General features: G+C 42.2%; 1 protein-coding gene across 14 annotated transcripts in view; it reads right to left on the bottom strand.

Annotated features, from left to right (window-relative positions):
• Positions 1 to 706: 706 nt before the first annotated feature.
• LRCH3 (leucine rich repeats and calponin homology domain containing 3) overlaps positions 707 to 16,676 on the bottom strand; it is a 57,782-nt gene continuing 41,812 nt past the window's right edge. For 3 of the 14 annotated variants that reach the window (XM_084212024.1, XM_084212032.1, XM_084212033.1), the window contains 7 exons: positions 15,515 to 15,586; positions 14,620 to 14,668; positions 14,010 to 14,123; positions 13,288 to 13,406; positions 11,642 to 11,779; positions 9,486 to 9,563; positions 4,081 to 7,196 (listed from right to left, as the gene is read on the bottom strand). In XM_084212024.1, the coding sequence (XP_084068150.1) occupies positions 6,996 to 7,196; positions 9,486 to 9,563; positions 11,642 to 11,779; positions 13,288 to 13,406; positions 14,010 to 14,123; positions 14,620 to 14,668; positions 15,515 to 15,586 (771 nt within the window). In that variant the 3' untranslated portion in view covers positions 4,081 to 6,995. Of the gene's footprint in view, positions 7,197 to 9,485; positions 9,564 to 11,641; positions 11,780 to 13,287; positions 13,407 to 14,009; positions 14,124 to 14,619; positions 14,669 to 15,514; positions 15,587 to 16,676 lie in introns of all 14 variants that reach the window. The other 11 variants (XM_084212031.1, XM_084212029.1, XM_084212036.1 and 8 more) reach the window with 8 other exon arrangements.

Here is a 16,676-nt window from a genome sequence, read left to right as displayed (position 1 = left end):
ACATGCAGGTCTGTGCACAAAGCCCTGTGGCTGATCATCTCCCCATGTGGGAGATGATCTCAACCCATAGAGCCTGGCTCTGCCCTTTGTGACCAGCCCGTGCTGGCCACATCCAAACCTCATGTCTGACCTGAACTGGGCCAAAAGCTCTGAAGTTCATGTGAGATGGCTGAAACCACGAGCAGAGAGCCTGTGGCTCAGAACTCTGAACAGAAGGGGCTGGTGCTTTATCAGGCAGACTTGGTTGTCACTGGAGTGCAGCAGGGTCAGGAAGGAGGGTGAGAGTTTTACACTTCAAACTGAAGACAGGCCAAAAGCAAAAGATGAGAACAAGGAGCAATAGGACTGGCAGCAGGAAACTCCAAACCCCGAATGTATAATTTACGTAGAGAAGGAAAAAACAAGGAGCTATGGAGAGATGAGCAAAGGATTCTGTACAAAATCAGTCTCTGGGAAGGTTAAAAATACCTAAGAAAAAGCTTCTGATGTGGCTGCAAAATATGTGTAAAAATACTGTGATTTTCCTGTCCTGGTTAACTATGAAAAATAGAAAATCAAAGCAGGTCCATCAACTGTGAACTGGGATGATGTAGAAGGGGAATGAACACCTGACAGAGGATGTGACATTTGTTGGTGCAACAGAAAAACAGCAGGAAGAAATACTGCAATTCATGTAAGTTTTAGAACTTTATTTCAAATACCCATGGTTTCCTTTTATATTATCAATGTGCTAGAAGTTCACACTACTGGCAGAATACAGGCGATTTAAAATATACAATATTCAGACACATTTATATGTAACAGAAGTGATGGAATGTATTTACAGACATACAGCATGGGATGAAGCTTTAAAATCCTTTACTCTATTACTTACACGTTTACACTGTTTTCAGAAATAACAAAATTAGATCACTTTGTAGAACATCACAATATCTATACAAAAGAATTTTCTGATGTCCAAATTCACCTTACAAGTCCTCTGTTTCTAAAACAGTTTTTCAAAGAACCATTTATAGTCATAAAGGGGTAAGAATACCATTTGCCATCCTGCTGCTGCCAAGAACAACAGAGGTGCCCTGGTGCTGTGAAGAGCTGTCCCTGGTGGATTTAAGCAGGGGGCAGGGCCTTTACAAAAGCCTCTCCTCCTAAGGGGATCCCCCAGCTGCTCTGCCCTGGCCCCCCAGTGCCATTAGGGGCTCCCGAGTGCCTGGGCTGCTCCAGCTGGAGTCTGTGACCCTGCAGAGCCTCAGACAGTGCCCAGGGCTCGCCAGGTTTGAGGATGGAGTGTGGCACCATGGAGTCAGTGTAGGAACACAAGCAACACAGAACACTGAGGTGGGTCCCTCCCACATCCTCCAGCACAAATGCTCCAAAGAGGAAAGAGCATCTCTTCTTTGCTTTAACACACAGAATAGAACTTTATACAGGTTTTCTTTCAAATACTCTTTTCATGGGATACAACCAAAATTGCACATAACTACACTGAAAAATCCCAACCCATTTTGCAAGAGAGAACTGAAGTGGGTTTGGTATAACACATTAAATAAACCACATGATGAAACTTCAGGTTTGGATTTTTGTCCTAAGCATCTGGACAAGATTTAGTGCTTGCCAGCCTGAAAACCTAAGATTACAAATGTCAAACTAACACAATTAACTACACTGAAACTCCAGAGTGAATGTGGCTCACAACAAAGTACCTGGTGCCAGGGACCTTCTGCCTGCCTGGCCTCCAGCCACAGCTGGCCATGAGCCACTCAGGTTGTGAGCCACACATGGCAACGGGAAATGGCTCTTCTTGCAGGCCAGACTCAAGCCCCCACCCCATTAAAAACTACTGTTAATTAAATGACAAAATTTCCACCAACCTGAATACTGTTAAGTTTCACTTTCCCTAAGTGCGGGAGCAATCACCACACCCTTGCAATTCCATGAAGGGAATGGTTTTCTTCAAACAGGGGTATTTAAATAGCCCATGATGGGTGTGCTGGTAAATGCAACTGCTGCTGTAACAATAGGTGACCTCATGTTGGACACCAAGATGAATCAGTGCCTCCCTCTCAAATGAGGTGCAGAGACAAACACACCAGGAACACACTGACTGTGTCTGTGGTGTTGCCTGTGAGTGGCAGCATCTTCCCCCCAGCAAACTGCAGCAGACGCTTCAGACACCTCTGTGTAACCCAGTGGGAATGACCAAGGCTCCTCACCAATGGCATCAAGTGAAACACAAAAACTACTTAAGGTGGTGAGAATGCCTGTGTGGAGCTGCTCTTCCTGTGGGTACTGTGAGTTCCTGGCACTTCCATTCCCTGCAGGGCTCAGGGCACTGCATTTGCCCAACATGAGGAGGTTTCTCTTTGCAGCTGGGCACTCGTAAACACCTCCCAGGTGTTCTTCACTTGAAATGTGACCAACCAATGCCAATAAGAAGCAACTGGAATAATTATGAGAAACAGGGGATTCAACAATCACCACAGTGGCCCTTGAAAGAAATACAATGAAGCAAAACAAAATGGAAACAAAACTTCGAATCCAAGGGAAAATGCAGCTAAGACCAGTCCTTGGCATTCCCACAGCAGGTTTTACTTCTGTAAAAATGACTTTTAGCTAATTTGTTTCCATTTCTTCTTCCTTTATCTACATAAAATCCACTCAGCGTGTTCTGCTTCAAATATATCCCAAACAGAATATGGCTGATGCCTGGAGCTGCTGTCAGAACATGCACCATGTATTAGCAGCATAATGTTCAGGGAAAAAGGAACCACATGGGAGGAAACTGGGTTCTGTGAGGCCTTTTGGGGGGGGGTGGGGAAGAACTGTTAATTGATCTGGTAGCAAGCTTGGCCTTGTCACTAGGACCAGAGCTATAGACCTGTCTTTATTTTGCACATCAGCTTTCCAGGAAAATGCAAAATTTGTCAGCTGCCTCTCCCACTTCTGTACTGTGAATTTCCATTATTATGTTATGGAAAGAGGAATCAAGTAACAGCAGTTCTGTAAAACCAGCACATCTCTCTACATAAACTCCAACTAATAAAGGGCTTTACTGAAAGCCTTGTCTAACCCTTCAGCTGCCTTAGCACAGAGCTGCTCTGACAACACCCAGCCCACCTGGGGAACTTGAGAACTGTGCTCTTAACATGATCCATTCTGTGCCTGCAGGGGATGCTTCAGCCCCTCATAAATGTGTTAGCTGGGAGGACTTCTAATGACCAGCAGGGCAGGCTGGCACTGTTCCCACTGCAGGGAAATGTACGGGATTCTGCTGATCCCACAAAACCACCAGAAGGGGATGTGAGGACAGGGGCAATCTCCCTTCACTGCTGTTGGAAAAGTGTTCAGATAAAGACATGTTAAAACCCAAACAGAAAGTGAACCAATCAAGAATGCTGATGGGATTATTCCCATTTGAACAGATCTGACTTAGTATCTTTTACTAAGGTGTGTCTGGCAGAGAAAACATGCAGTAATTTTTCCACTGGGGAAAAAGAAAGTGGTTTTTTATTTCAACTTTTAGTGATGAGGACCTACCAAGGCAAGTGACAGCTGTGTGAAGTTCGACCCTGGTATTAAACACTGCAGGTTAAGATTGTGTGATGCAATTTAAAAAGTATTATAATAGAAATAGCCATTCTTTGGAGGCAAAGAAACTCCATTTCTTTGCACCCTGTGGGTAAGGAAAGTAATTTAATTCTCTGTGTGCCCACTGCAACAACCTTTTTTTTTTTTTTCCTTTACAAATTCCCCTAGGAATTGCTTTCCAGACTCTCAACCCATTTCTTCATCCTGCAAGGTCCATTTCTACAGCTGGCTCTAACAGCCAGCTACTAGAATTCCCTGCCCTCCTCCCAGTGAACTCTCATTTTTTAAATAAGGGGCAAAAATATTGGTAATAAAAATGTTCCTGGAAACTGTTGTGATCTCCAAAAAAATGGAGAAATGAAGTAAAACATTCCTGTCAGGAATCACGGAAACTCATTTCCTTAGAACAGAGCTCTGTGTGTTTGGATGCACTGCATGGGCAGTAAAGTCTTCAGGTCCTTCTGCTTAGCCAAGGTAACCCAAAAGGTCCCGGAGGTCTTTACACAGCAGACAAGTGGTGAAGTGGCTGCTGCTTTGGGGGTGCCAGCTCCAGGAGCGCCTGGACAGTCACAGCTACCTGTGTCAAACCCTTCTCTTCTAAAATATGCAGAGGCAAACATAATTGCTCCTGAATGGGGAACAAAACAAAGACAAAAACAAAATGGATGAAAACCACTCAACTGAAAAGAAAAAAAAATTAAGCAAAAGGTGACTGAAATATGAAATGTTATGGACAGGCAGCACACACACATAGGGGTAGGACATGAGATTTCTGCTTGTGACAAAGGAACCATGACCTTGACTACTCAAGAAAGGTGGCCTTGGGCTAATCTCTTGAGTTCTTTTAATAGAAAACTCTATAAATAAGAATTTGAAAAAGGACTGTGGGAGAAAAGGGGAATAGCAAATTGTCCTCCATCTCTGCCCACACTGAGATGGCAGCAGTTTATTACACCAAAGCAGATGAACTTGAGGAGGGGATTGCTTCAATACGATCAATGTGCTACACCACAGAGCAGGAGAGGAACCACAGCTTCCTTCCCACATCACACCTTCTGGAGAGAGTCCTCCTGGGACAAGCCTGTTCAGCTACAGCCGTGAGGGAAGCCCTGCTGGGGAGCAGGGAATGAGTCACTACCACTCACTCACCTCCCCAAAGTGCCCCCACTTAGTGGGTGGCCCCCAAAATCATCCTGAGGAATAACAGCAATACACAACATGCAAAAAGAGGTTTCAAAGTGTTTATTAACAGTTGTGCTATTCTCAGTCTAAGATGTATTTAAAGCCTTCTCCTACAGAAGTCCTTGGCACCTCCTGGCCATCCTCACTCCACAACAGTCAGGATACATGTCCAACAGTTCTCTGTATCCGCAGAAAACAACCCAAGTGTGTCCTTCCTATAGAGCTACAGAGACTATTTTTCAAGTGTCATTTCCACATCAACTGGCATTTCTCCACTCCTTGAGTCTTTACTGATTTTTGAGGTTAAAGAAATCCTTCAGCACAAACAGTGGCAGCCAACACTCCTCCCTCAAAGCTCCGAGCAGAGAGAAAACAAGTGAGCCCCGACTGCAATTCTCATAGAAAGCCATATGCTCAGGATATAATACATTTTTCTTCCAGCAAATGTATATTACTTTGAAAAAAGTGTGCTTTTTGAGAAAATACTTGTAAACTTGAGTAAATATGCCTTATCTTTTTCTTATGTATGCAAACAGATAAGGGAGGAAAAGCTTTGGAATGACTCCATACCACAGACAGTAATGACAAACAAAATTTAAAAACTGGAAGGCACTGTTAGTGTAAAACCCCTTGCAGCTTTTATCACAGTGTTCATTAGAAGTTAAAAACCACAGGAACTGAGTTCATTTTAGTTCATACCAGTAAGCAGTGCAAAAATAGCTTACTTAAAAGTAAAACAATCTCCCCCTGTCAAAAGTCCCTTCTTTACTCAGTGATATTTGGCTTGGACAGAACACTTTGTGTGACTTGGACAGAAGGCAGCAGCTCTTACTTGCTCCTTTGATAAAAGCTCACTTCATGGTACAAGAGTTTGTGAGACCCACATACACATAACACATTTTTACTGGTAGTGACCACATTTTGCAACTGAACTCCTGTGTACCTTAAACTGTGCTTCAGAGGTGTTCCAGGATATGGCTGGAATACCAACACCACTTGCACTGGCCTTCCAAGCCATTTACTGCACTTGCAGATATAACAGAAATTTATTGAAGACAGATTTGGAACAGCCATTTCCTGAACACTTACCTGTCACTGGTGTCTGAGCAGAGCTCCCTGAATGGATCTCCACTCTGAGGAGACATGGTCTGTTACACACATGGGGAGTGCCCTGAAGTTCTGAGGTGTCCCTGAGACATTAAAGCATTAAAGCACCAGGATGCTTTCCCTGGGGAGGGAAAGGCTGTGAAGCTTTATGGAAGACTACCTGAGTTTTGTAAAACAGTGAAGAGTGCTTGTGCAGCCAGGCCTTATGTTTGTGCAATTGCATGATACAAGTGCTTCTGAAAATGACAGGATAAGAGGAAGAAGGGAATAAGCATGGAACTAGCTTGGGCTGGAGTGCCCAAGATCAAGGGACAATTCAACAAGTTTTTGGTAAGTCTTATCCAGATCACAGTAAAATGCTGTGACATTCTGTAGCACCTGATAGGATCATAAAGATTTTTCTTTCTCTGACAGAAAACTTTTCCCTTAAAGCTGTTGAAGAGCTTAATTTCTCTGAATTTTTTCTGCTTGAACTCTTATAATGTTCAAGTAGCTCAAGATTCACTGACAGTTGTTTTGAAAATCCTGAATCAAAGTAATACGGTAGAGTCTATAAATTTGAGAAATCAAATGCTCTTAGAAGCAGGATAAAGAACTGGGGGGAAAAAACCAAACCAGTTATAAAGTTCTGTGAATGACACCAGACCATGTCTCCTCAGACTGTGAGATCACATCAAGAACATTGACATTGAAAAAAATACTTCACATTGTTAAACATTTTTCATCAGATAATCCTCAAGCAATTTACCAAAGTGGTTGCATTTCCCATTACACAGATGGGGGAACAGAGGCACAAACTGGCACTGCAGTTTTCACTACACCACTGGTCAGCAGACTACAGCATGCACCACATGTCCTGACCTCAGCCCTCGCTGGAGCCCAGGGACAGCACCTGCTCCCTTGGAAGGCATTTCATCTGCTCAACGTGACACAGCAAATACAAATGGGAATCGGGTCACGGACGGTGCTGTGGGTGCACCAACGTGTTTGTACATTGTACTTGTCACCTCTGTCCCATCCGTGGGAAACAAAGCACTTCAGACACACAGTCTTGGCAATGCCCAGAATCTGTTCCCAAGCACTGGAGTGATGGAGGGAGGAAGCAGCACCACTATGCTTCACTAGAGAAAAAAGACCCAGCGATAGAACATACAGAGCGTTAGCATTAGAGTACAGTAAAACACCACAAAGCCCCAGAGCTGAACGGAAAGGGACACAAGACTGGATTCTTCTGAATCTGTCCCCAGGGAAAGAAGAGTCTCAACTGTTCTTTTAACGCTGAGGTTTAGCTGGAGAATGTCAGAAGGGGAACAAAGATTGTCCTGTCCAGAGTGTGTGAGCAGGAAGGGAAAACAGACAGAAAAAAAAGGTCAGTCAGTTAGCCATAGCAACATCCACGAAGCAGTTATCAGACATCTCAGCTACAACCTACACATCTGAGAAGCACACCACAGCTGGTTAATTCTCACATAGAAATCTGCAAGACTCCCATTGCAAAGAACTCAATGTCAGTGTTTAGTGTGCAGAGAGGTGCCTGTCACCTCTCCAGCTCCCACATGTAATTATTCCTTGTTGTTAAAAACAGCAGTTTACACAAGCCTTGGTGAAACCCATTCTCCTCTGGAAGTGAAGAGGTTACAGGTATCTGAGATGCTGCTGGCATTGAGTACTCACCACAGTTCAGCCTCCACGTGTAACTTAATGAAAACAGCAGGACAAGGAATAATTTATGTGTAACTGATGCTTGAATGCAGCATCCTGCAGAAATATCTATTACTAATTAGAGTTTAAATGTTCTGTAACTATTCCCATTGTGTGTTTCCCCGTCTCCCTTTCCCACAAGTAACTGCTAATAATCAGTGAAATCTAGATGCATGGATCAACCTGTTCAGCTCAGGGTTTCCTTTGATCCAAGGGCTTTAAAACCACCAAAGTATGAAGGAAATTGCTGCTCTGCTGTGGTGCCTGTAATTAGCCCTTTCTGAAAGTAGCCTTCCCCTTAAAAGGCAAGTATTCCTACATGGATCCATGCTTTCAGAAAGCCTATTATTTTTGTAATTAGAATGGAAATGAAAGGAAAAACCTGCAAGCAACTTTTCAAGAAAAACATACCAGGCTGCCATGCCATTCTGGTACCACACAGGTATCTTATGTTCACATCACAGCAGAGATGTAACGCAGACATGTGAGAGCAGCTCTGGGTTCGGGGGGGTATTTTACTAGGTTTTCCCAGAGAGAGCTCCTTGAACTCTTTCACATTAAAACAAGATATATGAGAAAAACAGGAGGGCCCTACACAGCAGGGGTAGCAGATGGAGTAGCCTGGGTTTACAGGGGACTTTTTCTTGATTGGCCTTTGTGTTTGTTTGGTTTTGATTGTGGTCATTCCAGTGATCTTCTTTGTACTGCAATCCCATAAAAATGGCATCTTCATACTTGAGGGAGCTATAAATAGGAAAGCTGGGATGGAATTGCACAATGCCCCAGATGAATTTATATTGTGCAGTTCTGCTGGGATTGAAAGTCCAAAGGTTTTTAGGGGACAAAGCAGTGCAGGATCTCCTAGCATTAAGGATCACTTACAGCTCCCTAGCCCCTTCTAACACAATTCACCACTGAGCCATGTGAAACTGCCAGGCAGCTCAATAAATAAGTCATCCTAAAATCCCAGTGGCTCAAATGTCTGCAAGTGATCTGAAAACACCAGAAAATCCTGCATGACTGACTCAACAATTGACTTTAGATGTAGCTGGGAAATGAGTCATGGGGTCTACTTCTCCCTCTCAAAATACAAAAGAAACCAGCACCTACAATAGAAACACCAATGTTCAGCAATGTAAAAACCCAAATCACTAAGTGCACTGGAAGGGAAATCAGGAAAAATATAATATATTCAAACTATTTGTACTGAGAGAGCTGCTGAATAAGACAAAGTGCAAAGGACAGGACAGCATAAAACAGGATAACTGGGACCGACAGGATAAGATGGACTTTTTCTTATGTGTCCACCTCCTAGATCTTAAAAGTTTCAAAAGGGAACAAGGAAGACAGACTTCTACCATTGGTACATAACAAAAGTAGGAACTATGCAAAGACAGCTACCATCAGTGAAAGGCCAATAATTCTGTGACTTGATGGTAAGACAGTAAAGACATTTATGTAAGAGAATTATTGGGAAGGAACATGAAAAGCTTTGGGATAAAAGAAACCACATGCAAACCATCATCCAGATTTTATCCCACTTTTAAGCTGTCACATACCTAATACTGAGAAAATGTAATTGGTTTTATAGAACCTGCCAGTTCTAAAGGCAGACTCAAAGTCCGTCAGCTATTATAAATTTGATGTACAGTATTTAGGTGAATCTATATGAAAATATAAAATCTATATGCTACACTCTGACAAACTGTACCTGGCTTCATTTTGCTCTGGAAGACCAGAATAAGGTAAGCAAGGTAAGTCTGATCTATACTGCAGGATAGCTTGTACCTCAAACTTTTAAAATTTTAATAATTTTGTTTTAATCCAATATTCCAAAGAAAGTTTTATTTTCTGAAGCACCAGGCAAAAATGCATCTGAAACATTATATCAGGACATCAGAAATACATACCTGAGGCACTCCAATCCTTCTGCAAGCTTCCAAGAAATTCTCCACGTTTCGTCTGCATTTTGCCATTGTAAGTTTAGGCTGCAAAGAAGCAAAGGCATACAGTGTTCTTAACTGGCAAGGTTTTAAAAGATTTAAAATATTTTTAAAGAAAACTGTTAATAAATCCCTTTGCCAAAAACACTGCGCTGATATAAGCTTGTCTAATTCAAAGCAGGCTCTGCTGAAGTTTGCTTTTCTTAGAAAACCGTCCCAGTTTTCAAAGCTGTTTTATGAAAAGCTAAGTTATGAATGCTGGATGATTTAAAAAAAGGCTCTAAGCCCTGCAATATTTATATACACAGTATTATATAAAACTGGCTAACACTTTTAGTGACTACATTATAATAATTTTAAAAATGTCTTTTGATGAAATGCACATCCATGGTTTCCATGCTGTGATTTCAGAGCAATTTCATGACATAAAGCAATCTGGAGTCCGTTTTGGATTCCTATAATGCAAAGCCATATAAATATCAAACCATACTTCAATTAACAAAGAGGTAAAAAAATAAAGGCTAGATGAAATAAAAAAATAATGTCAGAAAACTGGAAATGAAACTTGCTGCTTGTCAGTTAAACACAGTAGATGTCTTTAACGGAGCTGTCGGAATTGTACGCACTGGCATTTTTTCAACTGAGGTTGGTTTTTTTTTGCAGTCAGTTTTCACACCTCTTCAGACATACCACAGCTCTGTCTTGTTCCTGCTCTCAAAGCTTATTCTCTGCTGGTTCAAGAGACACAAGTTCCCTGCTCCTATGAACATGCTTTGGAGCAGCAGGCAGCAGCCTCCAGGTGTTCAACACTTTTTTAAGTGATGGGGTTTCCTCTGTCCCCTTCCTGTGCTGTGCTCCCCACCAAGGAGCAGGTTAGAGGCCAGCACTGGCTTCTTGCTCCCAAAGGACCAAGGGAGTACAAAGATCACACTGTGCCTGGGGCATGACGTGATGCCTCTTCTGCTCCTGGAGCCACGCGACTCCAGGCTGCCTCCTCCTTGGGATTCACATGACAAAGCCACAATTTAATTCCTAACACAGAACATTCAACTGCACATCAAACCAGGCCATTGAAAAGATCTCACTGATGCAAGGCTCCTGAGCAGTGGCTCCCTGCCTTTGTTTGGAATGATTCCATAATCTGCCTAAAGTGTTGGTGTGTCCAGCTCAGTCTCAAAATAACGGGGCCATCTGCCTGGTCACATTGAATCCCAGGGACACAATGACACACTTGGCAGCCCTGGAAGTGCCAGCTCAGATTCCAATGAACATGAAGACTCACACCAAAAGAAGGATAAATGAAGACTACGTGCACATTTCAACTTCTTCCCCAAGAAACAATCTCTGTTTTTTTTTCCTTATTCATACAATTTAAAGGTGCAAAACAAGCAATCTGCCTGTCCATATTACTTTCAAGTAGCTGGTCCTAAATATTTTCACTGAACTTTCTGACTTGCACAAACACAAACTGGATAAATAACCTGTTGGTATCTCACAGATTTTGACTTCTCTCTAATTCTGTGCTTTCTCTACAAAACAGACTGCAATACTTCCCTGCTCTCAACATCCCCTGACAGTTTTTTTTCCCTGTTATCACAAAGGCATGACAAGATTTGTATTGTTCCAGGAGATGCTGTTCTCCAAGTATCTAGAGTGTGTTCTGCTAAAATTCTTAAGCAGAGGATTTTGTAGTGCTGTGGACACAGGACTCAACTTGGTCTCTGCCTGGTTTCACCGTCTTGTGTAGTGGGATCCTACTTGTTGTAATTCCCTACTATGTTTTCCTGAACTTCTCAGTCATTTTGATCTTTTAAAATATCCTATTTTAGTTTTCATGCTGAACTGTCTTGTATTTCACTAATTTTGAAGTTAATGTGCTTAGGGAGCACACGAAAATGTTAGCATTTGCTTACAAGCTGTTAGAAGTAATTTCCTTTAAATGAAACAAACCCAAGCAGAATTTCATTTAGTGACACTACAGACCTTTTTTAAACAGCACAGATGGTTATTTTTTGTCATGTACATTCACTGAGAATGCTGATTTTAGTGTCTCTCTGGATGACAGGACTTTGCAGGCTATCACTTCGGACAGCCATAAGGCAGTGTCACTGCTGCACACTTACAACAGCAGGCGAGGGCACGTGGATGCTGGGGACAGAGCGGGGCCGCACGTGGTTGGCCAAGTGGCACAGGACGACGCCGTCGGTGAGAGCCGCGCCGAGGTCGCTGGGCAGTGACACCTTCAACCGCGACTCGATGTTCTGTGGGAAACCAACAGCGACACACAGGGCAGCTCAGAGCTGTGCTCTTCCTGCTGCTTCAGTCTGCACAAGCTCGTATGAGGCTGAGTTCCTGCACTACAGCCCTGTCTGTCCTCATGGCGTTTCCAACCAGCTTGCTGAATAACCCTAAGGAGAGCCCTGTGCATTACTGCGGCCAGGGCTGGCCACAGTCTGGGGAGCAACTGAGTTCAACGAAGAACAGCTTTCATTGTACAGCACAGTGGACTAATACAACCATTATTCAAAAATAATGGAAAAAAGGCTCTAGGAACAGTATTCTTAACCATACATATTCTCAGAGAATGGCTCTGCCAAGAGAAGTGAAAATAATTGTCTTTGTGGGCTGGAGGACAACACAATTAACAAAAGTCAAGACAATATTTTTGCCTTTAAAATAAAAACTGAACCATTTGGCATAAGCAGTCCTTTAAAAAGAAGGTAGCATTTGTTTAAGAGAATGAATAAAAATTCAATTTAGGCTTTCAAACTCATTTAAAATGCAGTGTGAATATCACTAACTTGTAACTGTACAAAATTTAACTATAAAAAAAAAATTTAAGCTTACCTGGGGGAGCAGAACAAGAGACAGACTACATAGAAAGCAATCTGAGATAGCATAAGAGAGCGTCTGCAAACACCACCAAGCTTTATCTAAGGTAGTTGCCTTTCTCCTTTAGAGAAAGAAAACTGTCCTTACTTCAAAACTTCCTCCCACAGAGAGGGAATTTTCTCTATCTGGAATGCTTATGGTTTTTAAGATTAGCTTCAGTAAGTATATTCTTATTTACTGGGAAAATTCAACAATTAATTACAGCACCTCAAGTGCTCTGCAGAAACAAGTCTGGGGCAAAGCAGTGCAGTTCCTTAATGCCATGTAGCATTTCCAATATTCCTGTTTATTGTCATTGTACCTGGGCACAAACCAGGAGTGTGGTGCCCCTGGGCAGACAAAAAGCATAACTATTAGCAATATTAGTGGCTTAAGTGTTCTGCACATAACTAAGGATAAGGCAAGAATCAACAGACAGATCTAGAGCACATGAGGAAACCATGACGGCAGCATGACTGGCAGCAGTCTCCGCACTCCATCTGCTCATCTGTCAGCTTTATAGCAAAAAAGAATTTTAAAATAGACATTAAAAGGAGACAGTAAAGGCAATTTTCCAGGGAGCTCCTTACAAGTGTGAAAGCTGATAAGGAAGAAAGGAAGCACACATAAAAGCAGAGTTCACCAGACAGTTAAGAGCAGGACTTGACATAGTTTATTACACAGAATTTGAAGCTGACTCTACCTACGACAAACAACCAAGTGAACACCACTGCACCCATCTGAAAGAAGTGCACAGACTGTACCACACCATTTCATTTTGGTCAACTGTGGCCCATATTGGTTCAGAGAAACTTGTCCGTAAGAAAAAGGCAGATTTAGCAGGGTCACAAGGCGCATTTCCTGCTATGTTCACGCTCTGGCTCCTGGCAGCACTGACCTTGCGTAGCTGCTCTATCAGCTCCAGCTCCTCCTCCCGCTGTTTGGAGTTTTGTCTCACGCGAGGGTCTGCAGAATCATTAGCAGGAGACAAGGCACAGGTAGAGGATGAAGCAACAGCTAAAACAGCAGCATGAAGGAAAGAAAATCACTAAGCACAGTTTGGCTTTGTGTTGTTTGCTACTGCACTGCACACAAAGTTCCAGAATGGGTACGTTACATTCCTTTTCACAAATCTCTTTATTACCTTTGATAATTAATCAAACTAATATTCTACCAACCTAAATGACAGGTCAACACAATTCCCTCACTGTTTAGATTCTGATCTTTCTGTTGGATAAGTCATGCACAAATGACGACAAAGTTCTGCCACATGCAGTATGTTGAAACGGTTCTGTCTTTCCCCAGAAATTGCAATTCTGTTACGGGCTACTGGGCAATGCAAGAATTATCAAGTTGTTGAAGGCTTGTGCAGCAAAGGTGTAAGTGCAGACCAAGATGAGAAAATTCTCACACTCGTACAGGTATGACAAAAGAATACTGGGCAGCTCCAAACAAAACCCTGTTTGTTCACAGCATATCTGATATCATCTGTCTACAAATGGAATTCTAGAAGTAGTTTGATGATAAAGACCTGAAGTAACAAAACACTGCAAGCCCCAGGTAATGCAGATGTCAATATAATGTAGCAAAACTAGCTGATTTCTGAGCTATATAACCTACCTTTCTTGGCTCCATCCCTGACAGCTGTTCGGAAAAGGAAACTCTCAGGTCGCTGGGAAGGGTTTCTATAGGAAGGCGGGGCTGCATGGCCAGGATATGGAGGGGAAAGGTGGACTAAACAAATGTGGAAAGGCACAGGAAAGGAAGGAGGAAGAAGGAAATGGTTAGAGTTAAATAGGAAATGGGTACAGCAATGTGGTAATTAAAAGAACAAACCAAAAATTTTAATGTAATGATGACAAAATAAATTACAGCCATGCATGATAAAAGCAGAGCAGGAAAAGGCACTTCCAAGGACACTTGCATGCAAAGCACATTCCACATACCAATTCCAACAACTGTTCTGACTCTTGCTGAATGCAGCTGTGTGCCAAAGTGTCTATGAAGGCCTAAACCAGCCAAACCCTGTGCTCTGCCTAAGGATGTGCTTCATCCCTTTTGTCTCTTCCCTTGTGTTTTTCTAAGGACACCCAAGTAACTGGGTAAATTCTCATACACAGCAGTGCCACAGAGAGAGGTGGGAACAGATGCTCCCCTTTCTTCATAGGACAAATAAGCAAGCAGGCATTTTGATCTTATTTTTCAGAATTGTTTTTCCTGTCCCTGTTACCTGTCTGAGCAGTAGGTGAGCCAGGGGAGATGGTAGATCTGTCATCACTCTGTGAACAAAAAAGCAGAAGAGTATGAATGGTCCTAATCTGGAAAAGCTTTGACCACATTTTACTTTGCTGTGTTTTAAGAAAAGCTCCATCCATCTAAATGTGTTTCAGAAAAATAACCAGAAATAAGAAAAAACACTGTAGGTTATTTCTCAAGTCTTATCTCTGCAGAGACAAAGTTTTTTTTCTTTTACAGAAAAGACACAACTGCTCTTTTTCCTTAGGAAAAAGAATGATGAAACAGCACTGACTATACAGTAACAGATCATTGTTAACTTTTCCTTCCAACTCAAACTGAGAAGTGCTCTTTGCAAAGGGGACAGCAAAAAACAGGTATTAAGCAACATGCAGAATTGGCAATACAGCAGCCCCGACAAGCATACTCCTCTTTGACACCTTTGCTAATGCGGAACTGCTATTTACTGAACATCTGTCCCCAGTGAAACACACTGTGGTTTCATCACAGTGCTTACACAGGCTAATGAATTCTTGTGAGGAATGAACTCAGCACAGCAGTTTCCACAGAAAAGAAAGAAACAGGCAAAGAATACAAGTGTACTTTTGATGAACTCAACTTGATCAAGAGTACAGAAAAAGCAACATCAAAGACAACTAAGAACCCCTTGGAGCAGAGACTGGTTACCATGTTTTACAGATCAGGCCTCCTGTAGACACAGCCTAAAGCTAAGATGAGGTAATACATACTGCAGTTTAATCAGGTGAATCAGTTCATGCCCTACCTGAACTTTTGATTAGATGCTGACAGACTAACACCTGTTTAAACCCATGTGTGGATCCAAGATTTTTTTGTTGGCTCTAGTGGTGAATGATAATAGCAAGAGATACCTTGACAGGACTGAAGGTAGAGGCACTAGGCAGGGTAGTAGCACAGCTTTCTTGGTTCAACCCTGAGAGTGACTGAATGCAGAGAGAAAGAGAAGGCAGTAGCAGAGTTAGTGAGTAGCTGACAGGTTGTACACAAAGGTGGAAGTAAAAATGAAGAGGTGATCACGATCACATTCTTAGAAACACTCAACAAGCAGCACATCAATACTTGCTGGACCACAGTTAAAGCCTTCCTACCCTCCTGAACTTTCTGGGAGGTCTTTTACATATAATACAGTGACATTAAAAACAGAATTAAGAACACTAAGTGAGGCAAAAGTTTCTTTAGCAAAACCTATGTCGTCAGAAAAAAAGAAATCTTACCCTACAACAGTCCATTCTAGGCCATCACTAAAAATAAATATCTTCCTTTGTAGTGTTTTGAGGATGTAATGCATGTCTGAACAATCAGGGAAACCCATGTACAAGAGGCTCAGTAATACACACTTGGTATCTGCCACAAACACTAACAACTGGTCCTTGTGATTACACACAAAGTAGATGAGATTCTGTGGGTAGAATTGTAGAATCTCACTCTTGGGGAAGATGTCAGTGCCAGGATTTACAGTGTTGCTACAAATAAAGTGCAGCCACATTTTGATTATGACCAATATCAAAACCAGCCAAATAAATAACTTTTCCTGTTTATAGAACAGGGGCTGTAGATGTCCCCATCTGTCACTGACAGGCAGATCTAGAAGGCCAAATCCTGTGTCTCACTGAAAGCACCGTCAGAACTTCCACATCTGAGGACTGAATGGCTCACTATGCTTTCTGCATTCAAATAGCAAAGTGACAGTTCAGCACAGGAAAAAACATCAAATGACACCTACAAACTCTACAGTTAGTGAACATTTGGGAGTTAGTTTTTAAAACATTTGCAACTTTTCTGCCACTTCAGAACAGCACAGCCAGAAGGACTAGAAGGGAAGGTTTACACTCAGGACAAGCCTTAAACACAAATGTTTTTAGGCCCTGTACAGACTTACAGCTGATCCTCAAGATTGCCTCTTTCTCCAGAGCAGGGGAGAGCCAAAGTGGTGGTTTTTTTTTATTTTTTAAGAGTTTCAAATATCACTTGACTTAGACAACACATTAGCTAGCACATGAGAACATTAAAATA

Source organism: Fringilla coelebs, assembly GCF_963513975.1.
Source record: "Fringilla coelebs genome assembly, chromosome: 10".
Classification (NCBI taxonomy): Eukaryota; Metazoa; Chordata; class Aves; order Passeriformes; family Fringillidae; genus Fringilla; species Fringilla coelebs.
The sequence above is the reverse complement of the archived record's forward strand: the minus strand, read 5'-3'. Positions and strand labels throughout refer to the sequence as shown.